The sequence below is a fragment of the Eurosta solidaginis genome, chromosome X (genome assembly GCF_040869045.1).
Source record: "Eurosta solidaginis isolate ZX-2024a chromosome X, ASM4086904v1, whole genome shotgun sequence".
In the NCBI taxonomy this organism is placed as follows: Eukaryota; Metazoa; Arthropoda; class Insecta; order Diptera; family Tephritidae; genus Eurosta; species Eurosta solidaginis.
In genome coordinates this window covers 131,958,193-131,981,202 of record NC_090324.1, presented here as the reverse complement: position 1 = coordinate 131,981,202, position 23,010 = coordinate 131,958,193, and the positions used below count along the sequence as shown (strand labels likewise).

Sequence of the window (23,010 nt, the reverse complement as noted above, 5' to 3'; positions counted from 1 at the left end):
GGTTAATATTTAATCGTTCTAAAAAACGGGATAAAGTATTTTCTATCCGCCGTTCTACCATTTGCGCTACGCGATTCTCTAAATCTTCAAAACGGTTGCTGACCTCGCTGATACAATAGCCGAGACCATATTCCTAATACGAGCTTCGTCATCATTTACTGGTGGTACGTCACCACCATGTGTTCCTTCAGCTGACAAATTATTGGCATTTTCGGATCTTTGTTGCAGCTCATGCTGCTCTTCCCTATGGGACTTTTGCAGGTTTCCATTCCCACTAGTATTACCTGCGTTTCCCTGAGACATCGTCTTCACTAATCTAGTGTTATATATATTCTGATTAAAGTCCCTACTGCGGCAAGGAGCTCTACAAAGTGGACAAGAAGAATTGTTCTTAAGCCACGGCAATAGGCAGCTTCGGTGGAAGCGGTGGTCACACGCGGTAGTTAGTATGTTAGCCTATTCGTAAAAGCCTTCCTACATAGAAAACATCCAGCCTGCAAAGGAGCGTGTTCGTCGCTGTGACGCAATGGCATGTTCCAAAAAAAAAAGTTAAAAAAAAGGTATATGTATATTTACACTAGCAACAAAAAAAAGTTATGACCCTTTAACACAGTGTTAAAACAGTAGTTTAACGCGAACAAAATTGTTTTTAAGAAAACCAAAAAAAAATCACCAAAAATATTAGTAGCTTATTCGCTCGGTGATCAACGCAAAAAAAAAGGTTCTTTATCAAAAAAACAAAAAATCATCAAATATAAACTTGGTTTGAGACCATGGGAGTCTGTGTAGTGGTAATGTGGCATAAAGGTTAAATTCGGCATATAGTCATATTGTGCTGTCACATGCAACATTTTGAGAAAGAAAGATCGGTTGTGACGTATTTGATTTACAATCACAATTTCCGAAATATTCAATCTTTCCCAAATACTAAACGAAAATAAAAAAGTTATTAAATTGGGGTGGCGTCTCGACAATGGGTTTGAGATATATTTACTATTTGAAAACTTGTATACTTTTTCTATTGGATTGTAGCAAACGTGAACACCCGGTAAGTCAATTGGCATTTAGCCTTAATTTCCAAAAAGCGTATAACGTATTTTTGCAACAAAACCAAAAGAACTGCTATGCTCAAACAATTCCCTAAACACGAAGTTTTAACGCGGTACGCATCTCAAGGCATCTAGCCTATAGGATGGTCAATTCCAGCGAAAATTCTTCGCATCCATAAAAAACTGTTTGAACACAACAACAATCAAAAAAAATTCAAAAATTTATAAAATGTTAATCTAATAAAAAAAAATTCCAAAAGCAGACAGACTATTTGATTCAAGGAGTGAATCATATATGTGGAGCCAATATTTAACAAAAGCACACAAAAGTTGCTTTCCTCTATCGGGCTACACGTTGGGCGCCATTTTATCTGTTATGATATCCATTGACTGAGTGTGCGATAGGCACATTCAAGGACAAAAGAGCAGCAGTGCTTGTGGCAAGGTGCAATGACCACGGCGTGTGCACTGGCGTTCAGGCCCGGAACTTCAGCTTCGTGGATTCCTTAACGTGATCACTGCACAGCACTACTCTCCCCAGTCAATGGCCAACCAGAATAATTTAGTTTGCACACTGGGATACACTAGCATAAGGAAATATAAAAACAGAAAAAAAAACAACAAACGCACTTGCATGCCACACTTCTTCAATATGACATACCTAACTTTATGCATGGCAGCTCATTGTTGCAACGATTGGTGGCTGCCTCTGTACCCGCCCTACCATTGGCCTCATATATGTTATTGAGGCCCCGATATATTACCACTAACTCCTGTGTCTCAAACCAAAGTAAAACAAACTAATTACCCATTATAACAAATATTATTATTGAAACAAAATTCAATCATTTGCAAATACTTCTTAAAAGCACACAACATGAGAATGATGGTGGACTAAAAAATTTATTCTAATTAATTACTCTCTTTATTAAAAAAATATTCAATAATGGCGTAAAGTTTGCAACAATTTTTAAAACAATTTAATTGCACCGAATTTGTCAATAATTTTTAACCAAAGTTTATAAATTAGATGTATAACTAGAAAATATTTTGAATATAAATAATTCCTGATGAATTTAACTTACAGTACTAATACTATCAACAAAATGGTCCTTATAAATATTGTAATCACGTAATTCAAAAGAAAAATTACTATGAGTACCTACGTTTATTATTGCAAAATCTCGAAGAAAGAAAGTTGCATGAAGTACCCTCAATGTAAAATTATTCCACTGAATGTATATATCGCATTTTAAACTAAAAAATGTAAAAACTAAAAAAAATTAAATCGGTATTTAAGTGTAAATCGATCCATGAAAGCATCGTAAAATAACTTATGTTTTTTTGGTAGTTAACGTTATAGTTTAGCCTGGTTTTGTTAAGAATTTTGTTATTTTTGTGGTATAAACCAACATTCAACACAAAGCTTCTCTGATTATGAGTTGCAATACTTTTTGGATTAGGTTACGATATGTAAAATTACATATTTTTGTACACAGTTCTAAAATGTAAAGGAAAAAAAGTATATTTTTCTATTAATGAAATTATTAAAGAGATATTGTTATATTAATGATACAGAGAAGCGCCAACACGAATGCAAGTGGTTTCAAACCTCTGGTAGGCAATTCACCACTTTAACTGTCAGAAAAAATGTTAAATTGTTCATTTTATGTATGAAAGCTCGTGAATTTCAATTGAAGTTCAAAAAATTACAATTGAAGTTCATAATTTTCAATAGAAGTTCAGTAAATTATAATTGAAGCTCAGGAATTTCAACTGCAGTTCAGCAAATTACAACTGAAGTTCAGAAAATTACAATTTAAGTCCAATTATAATTTTCTGAACTACAACAGAAATTCTGAACTTCAATTTTAATTTTCTGAACTACAAATAGAAATTCTGAGCTTGAATTTAAATTTTCTGAACTTGAATTGAAATTTTTGAACTTCAATTGTAACTTTCGAACCCAAATTGCAGCTTTCTGAACTAAAATAAAAAAGGTATGGTATTAAAATTGGCGAATTACAAGTCAACTTACTCAAGTTGTGAATTGCCTACTCGCGATTTGATGGTTTACTGCACCGAATAGCTCTGTTAGTTCTTCTCTTTTGTTTTCTATATCATTAATTAGTTTATTTAAGTTTCCCTTAACTTTGAATGCATACAATGGCATACAATAAAATTTGTATTTATGGCTCACCAACAAGACTGAAAAACTATTCCTTCCTTAAGACTTATAGTTAATAATTTACAACCGTTGTAAATAATCTAATATATTATAAAAATGTTGAATAAAAGAAATGTTAATGGACTTGAATTAAAGAAATGTTTTATTTATATAGCAGTATAGTCCAAGTAAAACAAGTAAGGAAGGTTAAGTTCGGGTGTAACCGAACATTACATACTCAGTTGAGAGCTATGGTGACAACATAAGGGAAAATAACCATGTAGGAAAATGAACCGAGGGTAACCCTGGAATGTGTTTGTATGACATGTGTATCAAATGAAAGGTATTAAAGAGTATTTTATGAGGGAGTGGGCCATAGTTCTATAGGTGGACGCCATTTAGGGATATCGCCATAAAGGTGGATGAGGGTTGACTCTAGAATTTGTTTGTACGATATGGGTATCAAATGAAAGGGGCTAACGAGCATTTTAAAAGGGAGTGGGCCTTAGTTCTATAGGTGCACGCCTTTTCGAGATATCGCCATAAAGGTGGACCAGGGGTGACTCTCGAATGTGTTTGTACGATATGGGTATCAAATTAAAGGTATTCATTAGGGTTTTAAAAGGGAGTGGTTGTAGTTGTATAGGTGGTCGCCATTTCGAGATATCGGCATAAAGGTGGACCACGGGTGACTCTAGAATGCGTTTGTACAATATGGGTATCAAACGAAAGGTGTTAATGAGTATTTTAAAAGAGCGTGGGGCTTAGTTCTATAGGTGGACGCCTTTTCGAGATATCGCCATAAAGGTGGACCAGGGGTGGCTCTAGAATGTGTTTGTACGATATGGGTATCAAATTAAAGATATTAATGAGGGTTTTAAAAGGGAGTGGTGGTAGTTGTATATGTGAAGGCGTTTTCCAAATATCGACCAAAATGTGGACCGGGGTGACCCAGAACATAATCTGTTGGATACCGCTAATTTATTTAGATATATAATACCACGAAGAGTATTCCTGCCAAGATTTTGAGGGTTTTTTTATTTCAGCCTGCAGAACCTTTTCATTTTATTCTACTTAATATGGTAGGTGTCACACCCATTTTACAAAGTTTTTTTCTAAAGTTATATTTTACATCAATAAACCAATCCAATTACCATGTTTCATCCCTTTTTTCGTATTTGGTATAGAATTATGGGATTTTCTTCATTTTTCGTAATTTTCGATATCGAAAAAGTGGGCGTGGTCATAGTCGGATTTCGGCCATTTTGTATACCAATACAAGTACGTGAACTGAGTTTAGTAAAGATATATCGATTTTTGCTCAAGTTATCGTGTTAACGGCCGAGCGGAAGGACAGACGGTCGACTGTGTATAAAAACTGGGCGTGGCTTCAACCAGAGGAGCCACGCCCATTTTGAAATTTTCTTATATTTTGGCATTTTGTTGCACCATATCATTACTGGAGTTGAATGTTGACATAATTTACTTATATACTGTAAAGATATTAGTGGGCGTGGTCTTTCTCCGATTTTGCTAATTTTTATTAAGCATACATATAGTAATAGGAGTAACGTTCCTGCCAAATTTCATCATGATATCTTCAACGACTGCCAAATTACAGCTTGCAAAATTTTTAAATTACCTTCCTTTAAAAGTGGGCGGTGCCAGTTTAACTCACCTACCAAGTTTCATCGCTTTATCCGTCTTTGGTAATGAATTATCGCACTTTTTCGGTTTTTCGAAATTTTCGATATCGAAAAATTGGGCGTGGTTATAGTCCGATATTGTTCATAGCGATCTGAGATGAGTGCTCAGGAACCTACATACCAAATTTCACCAAGATACCTCAAAATTTACTGAAGTTATCGTGTTAACGGGCGGACGGACGGACGGACATGGCTCAATCCAATTTTTTTTCGATCCTGATGATTTTGGTATATAGAAGTCTATATCTATCTCGATTCCTTAATACCTGTACAACCAACCGTTATCCAATCAAAGTTAATATACTCTGTGAGCTCTGCTCAACTGAGTATAAAAACGGTCATAATACTAGTGAGTGAAAAGGCGGTCATATTAACGTAAAAATAGTGTAAAAATACTCGTAAAGTTACAGGTATATAACTTAAAAATTGACTGCCATAACGTGAATGTAAGAACAGTACAGCACTATAGTTTGTTTACATTTCGATAACCTAATACCGCATATGTGTGAGCAGTATGGACAATCACATAAATAAGTACGACGGAATGGACTGGTCACAAAAGTGCCCGACGCCCTGTACAAATGCTATTTAACGATTTACGTGTTCCATCGACACAGATATTAGTCATTTTACTGGTCAATTTACGGGTATATTTTTGCTGGGTATATAGCTGTGCTTTGGCTGGTAGGCCCCTAACTCACTTTTGTTTGGTGACTGCCGTTCCTTTTATACGATTTTTGGCAGTCGGCCGCCGCTATTTCTTATTAACTAAACTATTAGCTTTACAACAACTAATAACAATGTTCTTGCTTCGGCACTCTTTCGCATTACTTATGTTGGTAGGTACATTTATTAGATTTACTACAAATAAAAATATTCTTGCTTCAGTTTTCTTTCTCATTGCTTATCTAAGTATATATATGTATATTCGTAACTTTCCATAGGCTGTACCAAAAGTATCCGCCTAAAACTTCAAGTAATTTACATTAAGCATATACTATATAGAACTTTTATTACCCTTGTATTTTATAAAATATATAACATATATAAGTATGTAAAAGCATAGTTTAAATTGATAAGTTTGTACCTCATGTTTTAAATTAAGGTATATACGTTTAAAATTCATATTATGTATAAAATTAAAATATACAACTAAAAATCAAAATTTATTATATTTTTGTGAAATTCCCAAACGCCTGCTCTTTGGGGTCTTCACAATTGTTTTGTAAAAATATAAACTGTAGCTGTTGTATTCTTGGAAAAATATTCCAACTTCTACCACTATTTTAATTTTTTGTCTACCAACATTCTCTTTTTAATAGTCCGTGCACTGATTGTGACCGCTGTTTTAGAAGCAGTTGGGTGCTTGCTATACCAGCCTACGTTTTATAACCCAGACACATAAAGGTTATTGGATATTTTCTTAATTGAGGATTTGCGTGCAAAAACGAATCTTCTTTAAAAACTACGTGTTGAGTTTTTCGTGTTTTAAACATTTGACGTTATGTAGCATTTTTGTTGTTATATTATTTTAAACATTTTCTTATTATATAGTATATTAGTATATTTCATATATCATTTTTCCAGTGAAGATATTGACAAAAATCTTATGTTAAAAAGTGCAAATATAATATTTCAGCGAAATCAGGAGACCTTATCATAGCTTATATAGGGAAGCACACTGTATGGTAGTGTGAGTAATTTAAATTTTTTCAAGAACAAAGCAACAAACTGGCATAGAGCTTTTCATTTTTCGTTGTCACGAAGTCAGTTTCAGAGATATAAAAAAATATTTCGTGTCGGTATAAAACAGGACTCCTCAATTTATAAAGCTAGAAAGATGCAAGTTTATAGAACAATTTTGTAAGAATGATTTAAAATTCGTATTTTGTTATGAAAAAGCGGGCGTGACAACGGAGAAGGCCGCTCGTATTTTTTAAAAAAGCTTTGCACCACCTTTCCTTTACATAAAAGAACTGCCCTGCACAAGAATCAGAAAGTCGGTTGATTACCACGTACACTTATATAGAAAGTGGAAATGAAAAAACACATATAGGACACATACAAATTCGCGAAATGTAGGTCGGCCGATTTTTCTTATATATCTGGTTATGAAAAGATGTTTACTGTTCATAGACGTACATATACTCAGCAATTTCATATAATAATTAATAGATTTAGGGCCTGAATCGCAGAAAGATGCAAGGCTTCAAGCCCCGGTCAAATTTCCGTCAGAACGAAGGGCGCGACCTGGCAGGGATGAAGCACAAGTACAACTATAGGCTTTGTCATTGTACTTCGTGGCTGTCAATGTGCAAAATATGAAGCAAACACTCAAAAAAACTTCCTCAGAACGAAACTATTGGAAGGATTTTTCCAAATTTTTTCGTCAAATTTAAAAATTTCCATCCATATTAGATAGTTTTTTTTTATTTTAAGAAAACAATTAAATATTGTTGTATGATGAGAAATCATTTTGTTAAAAAAATTTTGGGTGTAGAACTGGTATCTTGTTACAGATTTTCAGAGATACAATGGCTTTGGGGGGACCCCCCTCCGTTTGTTGAAAACTGTGTGAATTTTGTGTCAAAAAGGCAATAGAGGTAAAAAATGCTTAGAGCATAGAAAGGAATAGTTATTGAAAGTTAGAGGAAGAATTTAAAAACTTAATATAAGGCCGGATGCTGTGACATGAAACCGGAAATGAGGCAATCAGTTGGCGTTGTCGAATCGATAACGGGTGAATTAACTGACTGTTAAATTTGTCGGTAGGATAAATTCAACGGGTATAGCAGTAACCAGAATTGTGTTTAAAGGAAAGATTAATTTTATATATCAGCGAAAACGTGTCTACATATTGCTTGCAGGTTATATAGAATGGTTAAAGAATACATACCCAAGAGTTGTCATGGTGACGATAGTGTACCAGAAAGCAGCTGGAATTGATGTGAAGTTCGTACCGTTGACATTTTTTTCCGCATAAAACATAACTGTCGCAAATATTATAATAGCCATTGCTAGCGAAAATACTAGAAACCCCAATTCAGAAGCACATGATTTTAATGTGTAACCAAGTATCCGGAGGCCTTGTGAATGCCGTGAAAATTTAAAAATTCGAAACACGCGGAATACGCGCAATGTGACAAACGCGCCGCTAACATCATCGTTATCAGTGATTCCCAATCCAATATAATAAGGAAGTATAGCAACGACATCTATTATACTCATTACACTCCGGACAAACTTACAGCGATCTGGGGCGGCAAAGAGTCGTAATAAGTATTCGGCGGTAAATATCATAACACAGGCGGTGTCAAGGCAGAAAAATACAATTTTGTAACGTTCCCCACATGGCAATGTACCAGCACGACCTGGCCTATGACCGCACGGCACTGTTTCAACCACATTCGCCATGACTGAGACAGCAATAAAAAAACCAGTTACATAGTAAAACACTAAGGCTGCTGTAGAGGTATGAGGATTCTCAAATGCACGCCACATCTTCTGGCGAATATTCGTAAGTTGCTGCAGATTTTGATCACCATTTTCAGATAACTTGTCATCCATTAAACGTTCTGCATTCTCGCGTTTCCGATCACGATAATCTTCATAACAGCAATCGCCAATTACATCGGGCATTATTCCAAAAAATGCCAACTCTTCGTCGTAGCTAGTAAGGCATTCATGCTTTGGGTAATGCAACTTTCCTGTACGGTAGTAGTTAAGAATATGCCTAAAAATATCCGGATCTCTATCAAAAAAATATTCTTTGCAATCTTCGTCATAGAAAAATTCGCGTTCGTTGGATCCCAGTAGAGTATCTGGATATTTTTCAAGCGTATTACGCCATGTTTCGAAACGTCGTCCGGATACATTTATCAGCAGCTTTTCGTCATCAGTTTTACGACGATCTTTTGGAATCGGTGGTGGTGGTAGCGGGTGCGTAGCAATAGGTACCCATCCGATGGCCGCCGCCCGGGCAAATGGAAGCCAAGCGGCGACCGACGCCATGCTGTGGGGTGGAATGTTTTGTCCCAAATTTTCTTTTTTGTACTGATTAAGTTTCTAGGCACCAACAATCATTTATTTTTGCTAAGTTAGTCCACTTAGTATTTTCAGTTCCTTATAGGTACAAAATAATTTGACGATAATTCTAATTTGAGGAATTCTAATTGGAGAAAAAAGATTAGTTAACTACTTGCTGCTTTACTTTCTAAGCAATACATTTATTTTGAAACCAAAAAAGTAACTTGGGGTCTATACTGCAGCCATATCAAAGCGGCATTAAAGTGTAAAAATTGTGTGAGGACTAAATATTGACAGCAAATTTGGCCCACGCAACATTGTATGCGTGTATATATGTGTTGGCGGTTTATTAATATGTATATACTAGGGGGACCCCGGTGTGCTTCGCTACACCAATAGAAATATTGGAAAAAAATAAAATATCATAGAATTTTTTTAATCTTTATTTCAATTCTTAATCCAAAACATTTGTATACACTACATTTTTCGTTTTTCCATCTGGGATATGAATAAGCAACCAATTTGGAATGCCTACCCTGGAACAGGCGAAAAGCAGGGTTCCTCCAAATTCAATCCGCATACTCGAAGCGTTTGTTCTTGCGCCTTGTTCACTGACATAGCAAATGACAGGCGCACTGGAAATTGCAAACGCCCGAATTCAAATGGCATGTCTGTTGGTATCAGTGGGATTCGCGGTATAAGCACAATTTCACATTTCGCTTTGCCGGGCAGTATTGTTGCTTCAATATATTCGTCATCACCTTTTTTAAATTCAGTCTTGTTCCATTAAACAATTATGGTGCATTTAAATTCCTTAATAAAATAACTGATGAGCCGACCTTCAAATTTAAACAATGCGGTGGCATACCAGACGGTTCCAATAAATTCAAAAATTCAACTGGATAATTCACTGCGTCATCTTGATTCATTGCGCTATCCAATGACTTGTATGTTGTCACCACACCTGGAAATTTTTTCAGAATGTGATGATTGATTTGATTGACATGTACATTTTTATGTAATTTTGAACAATATTTGGAAAGACTCGCTCAATTAATTCTTCTTTTGATTGGACAATTGTACAAAAATTGTTTGGCAATGTAATCAAACCATTTGTTTTGTCGATTGCAATTTTGCCATTTCCGCTCTCTAACAATTGCTTCGAGAACTGCTCTGCAGATTGATCATTGTGCAACTGAACATGCATGTTTATGTGTAATGTTAATTTTTTAACGTATCGACACAAAATGAAAGACTTCAAACATGCATTGATCTCATCCGCTGGTATTGATCGTGGCATAACGGGCAATGTTTGTCGAAAGTCACCTGACAATAAAATTAAAGCACCACCAAAAAGCCTTCGGTTTCCACGTAAATATTGCATCGTTCGATTTAATGCTTCCAATAATTTTGTGTTTGCTATTGTACACTCATCCCATAGAATGACCGCTGCTTGTTGCAAAATTTTTGCCATCGCTGAATGTTTGGATATGTTACAGGTTGGAGTTTCAACCACCTGTATATTCAATGGAAATTTTAAAGCTGAATGAGCTGTTCGTCCTCCATCCAATTACGTTGCAGCAATTCCAGAAGTAGTGAGTGCCAAAGCAATTTTCTGTTGCGATCGAATAGTTGCTAAAATCAATGAAATCACAAATGTTTTTCCGGTGCAGCCAGGTGAATCCAAAAATTATAATCCACCAGTGTTATCAGAAACAGCTTGCATGATTTTGTCTTATATATCCTTTTGTTGATTGTTCAATTTGGTGATGTTGGATTGAACAAATGTACGTAAATCGTCAAAATCGAATTTTTGTTCACGCTGCAACACTCGATCAAATTAATCATGCATTGGACGATTTGGTAAAATCAAAGTTAACTGCCCCAATGCTTTATTGGCAATCGCAAGCCACATATCTTCAATTATTATCAAATCTTCATTCTACATTTCCAATGTAATCAGCAAATCAGGATCCATTGCTGTACGACGCATCCGAACTAAAATATCTTCAGTCATGTAATCTTTATATTTATTCCACAGTTCAATTGGATTCAATGGTATGCATGTATGTTGATATTATAATCGAAAACAGCATTCGTATTTGCTTTGGATGAGATGAAATCGATGCATCAAGAAGTGTTGCGTCCCAATGAGTGTCATCTTCTAACAAATGCAAGACCTGACATGCTTCGCGATATGTCTGACAAAAATGACCGTGAACTGTTCTTAAATTCTGAAATGATTTTGGTTCTCGAATGTTTACCAACAACATTCGCAAATAGAAACATTCAGCATTGTTGGGATGTACCGTATACATCCTGCTCAAGGCATCTGTTTGGAAAATACCTGGATGACCATCAACTGGTTTTCCTTGTTTATGCCGTTGAAATTTTTTCGATGATGCATTCCAGGTGTAATATTGCGGTATATAAACATATATCAAATTTCGGGCAAATGTGTCAATTTCACACATTTGAAAAAAAGCAGTTAAAGTAGTTGCTGGTGGTTGTGCTGCTCTCTGCTGTTCATTCTCAGTAGTGAAATAAACTCGTTGATCATTCTCCAGATGAACTACCAAATGGACAACAACAGGATGTCTTTCGTGCAAAGGAAACGAAAAAAACTGCTTCATTACTGCTGATACATAATTTGATATTGAGTGATTTCATCATTTCTATTTTCACCATCTACTCTAAAAACAGCCATATCACTTGCTTTATTCACATATTTGCAAATATATTTGATAGACTTTACTGAGTTACAGTACTCAACATTTATGTGAGCCTGAAAAACTTTTGACAATATGGCACGACCCAACGATTGTCAACTTCGATGTCTTGATTGCGCACTCTTATTATCGCCGTTTTACCATTATTTTCAAATGATCGAAGTCGATACAATCGATATCCGTCATTGCCTGTTAAAGTATCGGAAATTAATGCTCTCGGATACAGCTTTGAATATTTCCCATCGATCATACATGGTGAATTCATATTTATTTCACCGCATGGACCGTGAATAATGTTTTTTGTTACCACTTCAAATAATTCTGGATCGATGGTTTGATCTGGTATTTCGGCTGATATGACGCTATCAATCTCGTCCCATGTTATTTTACGTACCAGCCATATCAATATGTGTGCGTGTGGCAAACCTCTTTTTTGCAATTCAATCGAGTACATCCAACATTGTACCTTTCCAAAAACGCTCAATTTCACAATTAAATCCATCAGTGCCTTCAATTTTTGCCGGAATACACGTGCCCTATTATCGTGTTATATCGTTTCACATCGGATTACACGTAAAAGTGACGAAAAGATCTGGTCGTCCGTATTTTCAAGCATATGACATAGCATCTTGTGCATATTCTTGCATGTGGCGTGGACTACCAATATAAGAAGCTGGTAATATCGACTGACGTCCGATATCATTCACATTTGCATCATTCGCTATTGCATCTTGCAAATGTATGTACCCTTCAGATCGCAATTTGGCTTGATTGAATCGGATGAAATTGAGACGTTCAGTTTCAATTTTTGCATACATGTCTACAATGTTTGGTGAAAAAGTATAACACATCTCAGATTTTTGTTCTTGTGCACGAATCATCAATCGATAAGAATAATATTTCATCGCACTAACTTTCTTTTGAACATCTCGACCTGTAAAAATATGTTCATTCGATTTAAAATTTTACTTTTTATTTAATATCTGATTAATATAATTATTATATTATTTACCGGTTCTTGGATCTATATTGGTATATTAATGTGATAACCATCATTACCTTTCCAATGTAGAATTGGATATTGTAATGCGTCGTAACTGCGATGAAGCTCCGAAACACGCTGTAATTGTTCATTTCTACGATGATGTATAATATCGCGGGATTGAAACTGATCGCCAACAATTACAATTGCCGCATCATCAATCGCCGGCACATTAAATCTTCTGACATGCTCACTGATTATGATTTTGTGATTAGCAGATGGCACACGATCGAGAGCGGTTTTGAACAATTTCACCAATTCATTGTTCTTATCAAAAAATTTTTGGAGATCGCAAATAATCGCTCGTTTTGTATGGGAGCCAATTGTGCAACGTTCGTCCATCTGTAATATGTATGCAATGTAATTTGATGTTGGATCAGAATCCTTAAAAATATTGTAGAAACTGTTACATAGATCTACAGAACAATTAGATATTCCACATGAAGTAATCACCTTAAGTGTCGGCATAAAATTATCTCTTATAATTTTTGTAGCACCAAAAGAAGTCATTTGAAATGATGAATTGTATTCTTGTATATGATTCATAAAGTGCTCCGACATTGGTGATCCTCCAAAAATCAATGAATGCAATGGATCAGGTGGAGTTTCAAATGCTGGCAATTTTACTTTGCCATTAGCACATTAGCCGCTTCACCCAGAAACTTAGCCGCTTCACCATGTGGACATATACCACTTATTAATCCAATATATCCATGCATACTGTAATCAATTTGTGGATCGTAATTAAAAGCCGCCCGAAACATATTTTCTAGAACACGACGTCGTATTTGTCTTGGTCGTGCTGGATTTCTTTGCCGCTGTGGTTCTGCAGATCTATTTCATGCATATCGTTCACGTCGTATTTCATTTTGTTGTGACAAGTCATCAATACTTTGCGCTCTTCTTTGAAGTAACATTCTCATTTCTAGTACTACGCGTACGTCGACCGATATTTTGACGTCTGGCTCGAGGCATTTTCTTCAAGAGAAAGGAAAAAAATTCACTAAAGTACATGTGCAAACAAAAAATGCGCGGTCGAAATACACCCACACGTATATGTCCAAAAGACAAAAGGAAAATACGAACCGTGGAAAAAATTTGATGAAAAACACAATAAAATACGTGCGCACGATTACATACAATTGAAATCACTAAATATATTCTGTAAAATGAACGAAGAAAGAACATTTGAAAAAATAAATTTGAAGAGAAAAACATGATACATCATTGCCACAATTTTCTACTATGTTTTTGTTCAACGATACGACATACTTACAGAAGGAATTCCCAATCTATATATATAAAAATAAGTGCACATTTTGGGTGTTACTATATAACTTGAGACCGGCTCCACCAAATTCAACCAAATTTCTACGGTACATTTGGGCTATCATGTAGATGGTTTCTGTAATTTTTGAATGAATTTGGTCGAGCGGTTCATGAGATATATCACACCAAGCTACGGCTACATTTCATACCAATAGATGGTGTGTATTTGCATATTTGCGTTATTTCATGAAATGGAATAGGTGGTGCTTATTTCCATTTTGCATTATTCAATGGAATTGACGTTTCTAGAATTATAATTTGACGTTTGGCATTTCTCAAGTGAAAACCAAACGAAAAAAAGAAGTCTTTGGTTTTTTTTTTTTTTTTTTATAAAAACTGTGAAAAAAGAATAAATGAAATGGATTTAAGTAAATTCGGTATATGCTGTGCTTCAATTTGTTGAGTAATGCCCCACTAAATTTATTAAGTGTGATTTTGTTTTCTCAAAGAAACAACATTGTAATAGAATTGCGTTGCTTTTCTTCAGAAACAACCATGAATACAGTTGAAATAATCTTGGAAATTGCTGACCGACTGCATTCTGATGAAGATGTCATACATTTCGCATCGGCAAATTCATTTTTGGCTGGAATTTTGGCAACAACAATTCAAGAGTATCGAGTTCATTGCATTTTTTACGATGAAGCGCTGATGCATTATTTCGGTCAATATTTTAGATTTCTCGAAATCAAAACCCAACATTCCGCAAATTCAACTGGTTCTTTTCAAACGGTCGCTTCCTTACTGAAAATTTACAATATCTCTTCATTACACAACTGTCCCAACAAACAACGGTTCCTCGCAACGTGTTCAATCTTCTTTCACGACGAGAACTCACTTATTGGGAAAACGAATATACAGGATCGTTGACTGTTGCCATTCAACTTGCAAATTTACGACTACCAAATCTGATAGCCATAAGATTTACATATACAATATTTCTTCGAAATACGAATCAAGTCAACATTAGAAACATTCGCCCACCTGTTTTCGAATCAATATCGCTACAAATATTTGGTAACCTAACTCATGGATCCCTCGAGTTCAACGAATATATTCACCAGCGTCCCAAAAATTGTTGTTCATACACACTTACTAACTTCTTTACTCTGATGCCTTAGGAATAAAAAAATAAAAAAAAAAGTAATAATGAAATGTTTTTATGATGTGTTGTACTGATTCATCTGCATCTGATCGAGTTTTCTTAGACAAGATTACGAACAATGAACATGGCTGCCATTTTGGCAATAGGGATTTTTCAGATACAATGGAAAGAGATTCACCACAACACAACATGTCTGTCACATCGTACTTTCGGTGTATATTGACATTAGGTATTTTTGTTATGAACTATGGAGAATCAACACGCGTGTTCAATATTTATGAAGTTTTCGATTCATAATTGAGTATTTCTTCATTTTCAATTGAATTCATATCAATATTTATAATACATTGGGAATTCCTCTATAAGTATGTCGTATCGTTGAAGAAAAACATAGTAGAAATTTGTGGCAATGATGTATCATGTTTTTCTCTTCAAATTTATTTTTTCAAATGATCTTTCTTCGTTCATTTTACAGAATACATTTAGTGATTTCTGACTGTATCTAATCCTGCGCACGTGTTTTATTGTGTTTTTCATCAAATTTTTTGCACGGTTTGTATTTTCGTTTTGTCTTTTGGACATATACGTGTGGTTGTATTTCGACAGCGCATTTTTTGTTTGCACATGTGCTTTTCCTAAATTATACTTCTTGCATTGAACATTGAGTTTTAGTGAGTTTTTTTTTTCCTTTCTCTTGAAGAAAATGCCTCGAGCCAGACGTCAAAATATCGGTCGACGTACGTGCAGTACTAAGAATGAGAATGTTACTTCAAAGAAGAGCGCCAAGTATTGATGACCTGTCACAACAAAATGAAATACGATGTGAACGATATGCACGAAATAGATCTGCATAACCACAGTGGCAAAGAAATCTAGCACGACCAAGACAAATACGACGTCGTGTTCTAGAAAATATGTATGGTGCGGCTTTTAATTACGATCCACAAATTGATTACAGTATGAATGGATATATTGGATTAATGAGTGCTATATGTCCACATTGTGAAGCTGCTAAGTTCTTGGGTGAAACGGCTGGCATGTATTGTGCTAATGGGAAAGTGAAATTGCCGGCATTTGAAACTCCACCTGATCCATTGCACTCATTGATTTATGGAGGATCACCAATGTGGAAGCATTTTATGAATCATATACATGAATACAATTCATCATTTCAAATGATTTCTTTTGGTTCTACAAAAATTATAAGAGACAATTTTATGCCGAAATTGAAGGTGATTACTTCGTGTGGAATATCGAATTGTTCTGTAGATCTAAGTTACAGTTTCTACAATGTTTTTAAGGATTCTGATCCAACATCAAATTACATTGCATACATATTACAGATTCAAGGTGAGATTTATCATCGAGCGGGTATATTTTTACCATTTCCTGACGCTAACCATCGATTTTTGCAAACATATTTTATCGGAAATGAAAATCGTGAGTTGGATGAACGTTGCACAATTGGCTCCCATACAAAACGAGCGATTATTTGCGATCTCCAAAGATTTTTTGATCAGAACAATGAATTTGTGAAATTGTTCAAAACCGCTCTCGATCGTATGCCATCTGATAATCCCAGAATCAAAATCAGAGCGGATAAAACGCCTTTTGGTGAGCATGTCAGAAGATTTAATGTACCGACGATTGATGATGTGGCAATTGTAATTGTTGGCGATCAGTTTCAATCCCGCGATATTGTACATCATCGTAGAAATGAACCATTACAGCATGTTTCGGAGCTTATCGCAGTTACGACGCATTACAATATCCAATTCTACATTGGAAAGGTGATGATGGTTATCACATTAATATACCAATAAAGATCCAAGAACCGGTAAATAATATACTAATTTATTTAATAATTTGGGAAAAATTTAAACAACGTGACATCAGGACGGACAAGGCGACAGCTGTTTCGATTATACCTTGTAAATCTCTTCAAAGCCTTTTCTCCCGGGAGTGGGAGTCGAACTCGCACTCCTACGATAGTTGAAATGGTTGTAAACGCATTCAGCTACGTCATGCCTGTTGTAAAGTTCTTCCCAATTGCCTTCTTTTTGCATATTTTAATCTTTTACACATTGCATACTTCGTATGCAATTATGTGTTAAAGCTATGCTTGGTACGGCGGTTTTCAAAGAAACTTTGGTTTTTGTTGCTGTTTTCGTTCTATTTATAGAACTACAACGAATTAACCAATTTTGTCTGTTTGTATGTTTTTAATAATCGGGGATTGCCCATATTGCTTTTTCAAATGTATGAAAACATTTATTTGGAGCAATTTTTTAATTTTACCATTTCAACTATCGTAGGAGTGCGAGTTCGACTCCCACTCCCGGGAGAAAAGGCTTTGAAGAGATTTACAAGGTATAATCGAAACAGCTGCCGCCTTGTCCGTCCTGATGTCACGTTGTTTAAATTTTTCCCAAATTATTAAATAAATTATAAAATTAAAAAATTGCTCCAAATAAATGTTTTCATACATTTGAAAAAGCAATATGGGCAATCCCCGATTATTAAAATCATGCAAACAGACAAAATTGGTTAATTCGTTGTAGTTCTATAAATAGAACGAAAACAGAAACAAAAACCAAACCTTCTTTGAAAACCGCCGTACCAAGCATAGCTTTAACACATAATTGCATACGAAGTATGCAATGTGTAAAAGATTAAAATATGCAAAAAGAAGGCAATTGGGAAGAACTTTACAACAGGCATGACGTAGCTGAATGCGTTTACAACCATTTCAACTATCGTAGGAGTGCGAGTTCGACTCCCACTCCCGGGAGAAAAGGCTTTGAAGAGATTTACAAGGTATAATCGAAACAGCTGTCGCCTTGTCCGTCCTGATGTCACGTTGTTTAAATTTTTCCCAAATTATTAAATAAATTATAAAATTAAAAAATTGCTCCAAATAAATGTTTTCATACATTTGAAAAAGCAATATGGGCAATCCCCGATTATTAAAATTATACTAATTATATTAATCAGATATTAAATAAAAACTAAAATTTAAAATCGAATGAACATATTTTTTACAGGTCGAAATGTTCAAAAGAAAGTTAGTGCGATAAATTATTATTCTTATCGATTGATGATTCGTGCACAAGAACAAAGTTATATTCTGAGATGTGGTATACTTTTTCACCAAACATTGTAGACATGTATGCAAAAATTGAAACTGAACGTCTCAATTTCATCCGATTCCATCAAGCCAAATTGCGAACTCAAGAGTACATACATTTGCAAGATGCAATAGCAAATGATGCAAATATGAATGATATCGGACGTCTAACGATATTACCAGCTTCTTATATTGGTTGTCCACGCCACATGCACGAATATGCACAAGATGCTATGTCATATGTTCGAAGATACGGCCGACCAGATCTTTTCATCACTTTTACGTGTAATCCGATGTGAAACGATATAAAAAGTAATTTGTTCGACGGTCAGTCATCAACAGACAGACACGATGTTACAGCACGTATATTCCGGCAAAAATTGAAGGCACTGATGAATTTAGTTGTGAAATTAAGCGTTTTTGGAAAGGTACAATGTTGGATGTACTCGATTGAATTGCAAAAAAGAGGTTTGCCACACGCACACATATTGATATGGCTGGTACGTAAAATAACACTGGACGAGATTGATAGCGTCATATCAGCCGAAATACCAGATCAAACCATCGACCCAGAATTATTTGAAGTGGTAACAAAAAACATGATTTACTGTCCATGCGGTGAAATAAATATGAATTCACCATGTATGATCGATGAGAAATATTCAAAGCTGTATCCGAGAGCATTAATTTCCGATACTTTTACAGGGAATGACGGATAGCCATTGTATCGACGTCGATCATTTGAAAATAATGGTAAAACGGCGATAATAAGAGTGCGCAATCAAGACATCGAAGTTGACAATCGTTGGGTCGTGCCATATTCACCCATACTGTCAAAAGTTTTTCAGGCTCACATAAATGTTGGGTACAGTAACTCAGTAAAGTCTATCAAATACATTTGTAAATATGTGAATAAATGAAGTGATATGGCTGTTTTTAGAGTAGATGGTGAAAATAGAAATGATGAAATCGCTCAATATCAAATGGGGCGATACATAAGCAGTAATGAAGCAGTTTGGCGTATCTTTTCGTTTCCTTTGCACGAAAGACATCCTGTTGTTGTCCATTTGGTAGTTCATCTGGAGGATGGTCATCGAGTTTATTTCACTACTGAGAATGTACAGCAGAGAGCAGCACAACCACCAGCAACTACTTTAACTGCTTTTTTTCAATTGTGTTAAATCGACACATTTGCCAGAAATTTGATATATGTTTATATATCGCAATATTACATCTGGAATGCATCGTCGAAAAAATTTCAACGGCGTAAACAAGGAACGCCAGTTGATGGTCATCCAGGTATTTTCCAAACAGATGCCTTGGGCAGGATGTATACGGTACATCCCAACAATGCTGAATGTTGCTATTTGCGAATGTTGTTGGTAAATGTTCGAGGACCAAAATCATTTCAGGATTTAAGAACAGTTCACGGTCATTTTGTCAGATATATTGCTAAGCATGTCAGCTCTTGCATTTGTTAGAAGATGACACTCATTGGGACGCAACACTTCTTGATGCATAGATTTCATCTCATCCACAGCAAATGCGAATGCTATTTTCGATTATAATATCAACATGCGTGCCATCAAATCCAATTGAATTGTGGAATAAATATAAAGATTACATGACTGAAGATATTTTAGTTCGGATGCGTCGTAAAGCAGTGGATCCTGATTTGCTGATTACATTGGAAATGTACAATGAAGCTTTGTAAATAATTGAAGATATGTGGCTTGCGATTGCCAATAAAGCATTGGGGCATTTAGCTTTGATTTCACCAAATCGTCCAATGCATGATTAATTTGATCGAGAGTTGCAGCGTGAACAAAAATTCGATTTTGACGATTTACGTACATTTGTTCAATCCAACATCACCAACGTAGGGTTAAAGGGTTTCCCTCTGCTTTAAAGTACCAGGGTGATTTGTCTAGCGACGATCAAGATATTGCTAACTTCTTTGCACAATTTTTCAAGTCCAACTATTCCACTGAATTTAATACTTTTTCAAATGAATATCCATTTCAGCTTAACTCACTTAACACAATTAATTTTTAAATTGTTCTTCCTTTTATTGTAAATCCTCTGACGCACATTATTAACCACTATTTTACAAGTGGTAGTTTTCCTTCTGCTTGGAAGAAAGCAATAGTTCTGCCTGTCCCTAAGAAATCGCTTGCTGCGGATCCTTCCGACTTCAGACCGATTAGTATAGTACCATCGTTCTCAAAAGTGTGCGAATCTTTACAATCAACAAAAGGGTATATATGACAAAATCATGCAAGTTGTTTCTGATAACACTGGTGGATTATAATTTTTGGATGCACCTGGAGGCACCGGAAAAACGTTTGTGATTTCATTGATTTTAGCAACTATTCGATCACAACAGAAAATTTCTTTGGCACGCGCTTCTTCTGGAATTGCTGCAACTTTATTGGATGGAGGACGAACAGCTCATTCAGCTTTAAAATTCCCATTGAATATACAGGTGGTTGAAACTCCAACCTGTAACATATCCAAAAATTCAGCGATGGCAAAAGTTTTGCAACAAACAGCGGTCATTCTATGGGATGAGTGTACAATGGCAAAGAAAAAAATTGGAAGCATTAAATCGAACGATGCAAGATTTACGTGGAAACCGAAGGCTTTTGGTGGTGCTTTAATTTTATTGTCTGGTGACTTTCGAAAAACATTGCCCGTTATTCCACGATCAACACCGGCAGATGAGATCAATGCATGTCGATACGTGAAAAAATTAACATTACACATAAACATGCATGTTCAGTTGAACAATGATCAATCTGCAGAGCAGTTCCCGAAGCAATTGTTAGAGATCGGAAATGGCAAAATTCCAATTGACAAAACAAATGGTTTGATTACATTGCCAAAAAATTTTTGTACAATTATCCAATCAAAAGAAGAATTAATTGAGCGAGTGTTTCCAAATATTGTTCAAAATTACATGAATCACGATTGGTTGAGAGAACAAGCAAAAAAAAAAAATAAAAAATGTACATGTCAATGAAATCAATCATCACATTCTGAAAAAATTTCCAGGTGTTGTTACAACACACAAGTCAGTGGATAGCGCAATGAATCAAGATGACGCAGTGAATTATCCAGTTGATTTTTTGAATTCATTGGAACCGTCTGGTATGCCACCGCATTGTTTAAATTTGAAGGTTCATCAGTTATTTTATTACGGAATTTAAATGCACCAAAATTGTGTAATGGAACAAGACTGACTGTAAAAAAGTTGAAGACGAATTTAATTGAAGCAACAATACTGACCGGCAAAGAGAAAGGTGAAATTGTGCTTATACCGCGAATCCCACTGATACCAACAGACATGCAATTTGAATTCAAGCGTTTGCAATTTCCAGCGCGCCTGTCACATGCTATGTCAGTCAACAAGGCGCAAGGACAAACGCTTCAAGTATGCGGATTGAATTTGGAGGAACCGTGCTTTTCGCACAGACAGCTATACGTTTGCTGTTCCAGAGTAGGCATTCCAAATTGTTTGTTTATTCATATCTCAGATGGAAAAACGAAAAATGTAGTGTATCCAAATGTTTTGGATTAAGAATTGAAATAAATATTAAAAAACTTCTATGATATTTTCTTCTTTTTTCGATATTTCTATTGGTGTAGCGAAGCCCACCGGGGTCCCGCTAGTGTATTATAAATATTGATATGAATTCAATTGAAAATGAAGAAATACTCAATTATGAATCGAAAACTACATAAATATTGAACACATGTATTGATTCTCCATAGTTCATAACAAAAAGACCTAATGTCAATATACACCGAAAGTACGATGTGACAGATATGTTGTGTTGTGGTGTATCTCTTTCCATTGTATCTGAAAAATCCCTTTTGCCAAAATGGCAGCCATGTTTATTGTTCATACTCTTGTCTAAGAAAACTCGATCAGATGCAGATGAATCAGTACAACACATCATAAAAACATTTCATTATTACTTTTTTTTTTATTTTTTTATTCCTAAGGCATCAGAGTAAAGGAGTTAATAAGTGTGTAAGAACAACAATTTTCGGGACGCTGGTGAATATATTCGTTGAAATCGAGGGATCCATGTGTTAGGTTAACAAATAGTTGTAGCGATATTGATTCGAAAACAGGTGGGCGAATGTTTCTAATGTTGACTTGATCCGTATTTCGAAGAAATATTGTATATGTAAATCTTATGCCTATCAGATTTGGTAGTCGTAAATTTGCAAGTTGAATGCCAACAGTCAACGATTCTGTATATTCGTTTTCCCAATAAGTGATTTCTCGTCATGAAAGAAGATTGAACACGTTGCGCCGAACCGTTGTTTGTTGGGACAGTTGTGTAATGAAGAGATATTGTAAGTTTTCAGTAAGGAAGAGACCATTTGAAAAGAATCAGTTGAAATTTGCGGAATGTTGGGTTTTGATTTCGAGAAATCTAAAATATTGACCGAAATAATGCATCAGCGCTTCGTCGTAAAAAATGCGTTGAACTCGATACTCTTGAATCGTTGTTGCCAAAATCCCAGCCAAAAATAAATTTGCCGATGCGAAATGTATGACATCTTCATCAGAATGTAGTCGGTCAGCAATTTCCAATATTATTTTAACTGTATTCATGGTTGTTTCTGAAAAAAAGCAACGCAATTATATTACAATGTTGTTTCTTTGACACAAACAAATCACACTTAATAAATTTAGTGGGACATTACTTACTAAA

At 35.3% G+C, this 23,010-nt stretch overlaps 1 protein-coding gene across 1 annotated transcript; it reads right to left on the bottom strand.

The window, feature by feature from the left end:
* Positions 1-78: 78 nt before the first annotated feature.
* LOC137234540 (potassium voltage-gated channel protein Shal-like) lies at positions 79-22,695 on the bottom strand. The gene is made up of 3 exons (XM_067758004.1): positions 22,673-22,695; positions 7,819-9,090; positions 79-364 (listed from the first exon to the last, which is right to left on the bottom strand). Exons 2-3 carry the CDS (start codon positions 8,931-8,933, stop codon positions 79-81), a joined length of 1,401 nt encoding a protein of 466 aa, XP_067614105.1. The 5' UTR covers positions 8,934-9,090; positions 22,673-22,695.
* Between the last annotated feature and the right edge of the window lie 315 nt (positions 22,696-23,010).

What these genes read in the sequence shown, in the direction of transcription:
- LOC137234540 (XM_067758004.1), bottom strand. Translation starts at nt 8,933, where the DNA reads ATGGCGTCGGTCGCCGCTTGGCTTCCATTTGCCCGGGCGGCGGCCATC. An exon ending in GTCACCATGACAACTCTTGG is followed by an intron (nt 365 to 7,818) that starts GTATGTATTCTT and finishes TCCACTTTGTAG; the next exon opens with AGCTCCTTGCCGCAGTAGGG.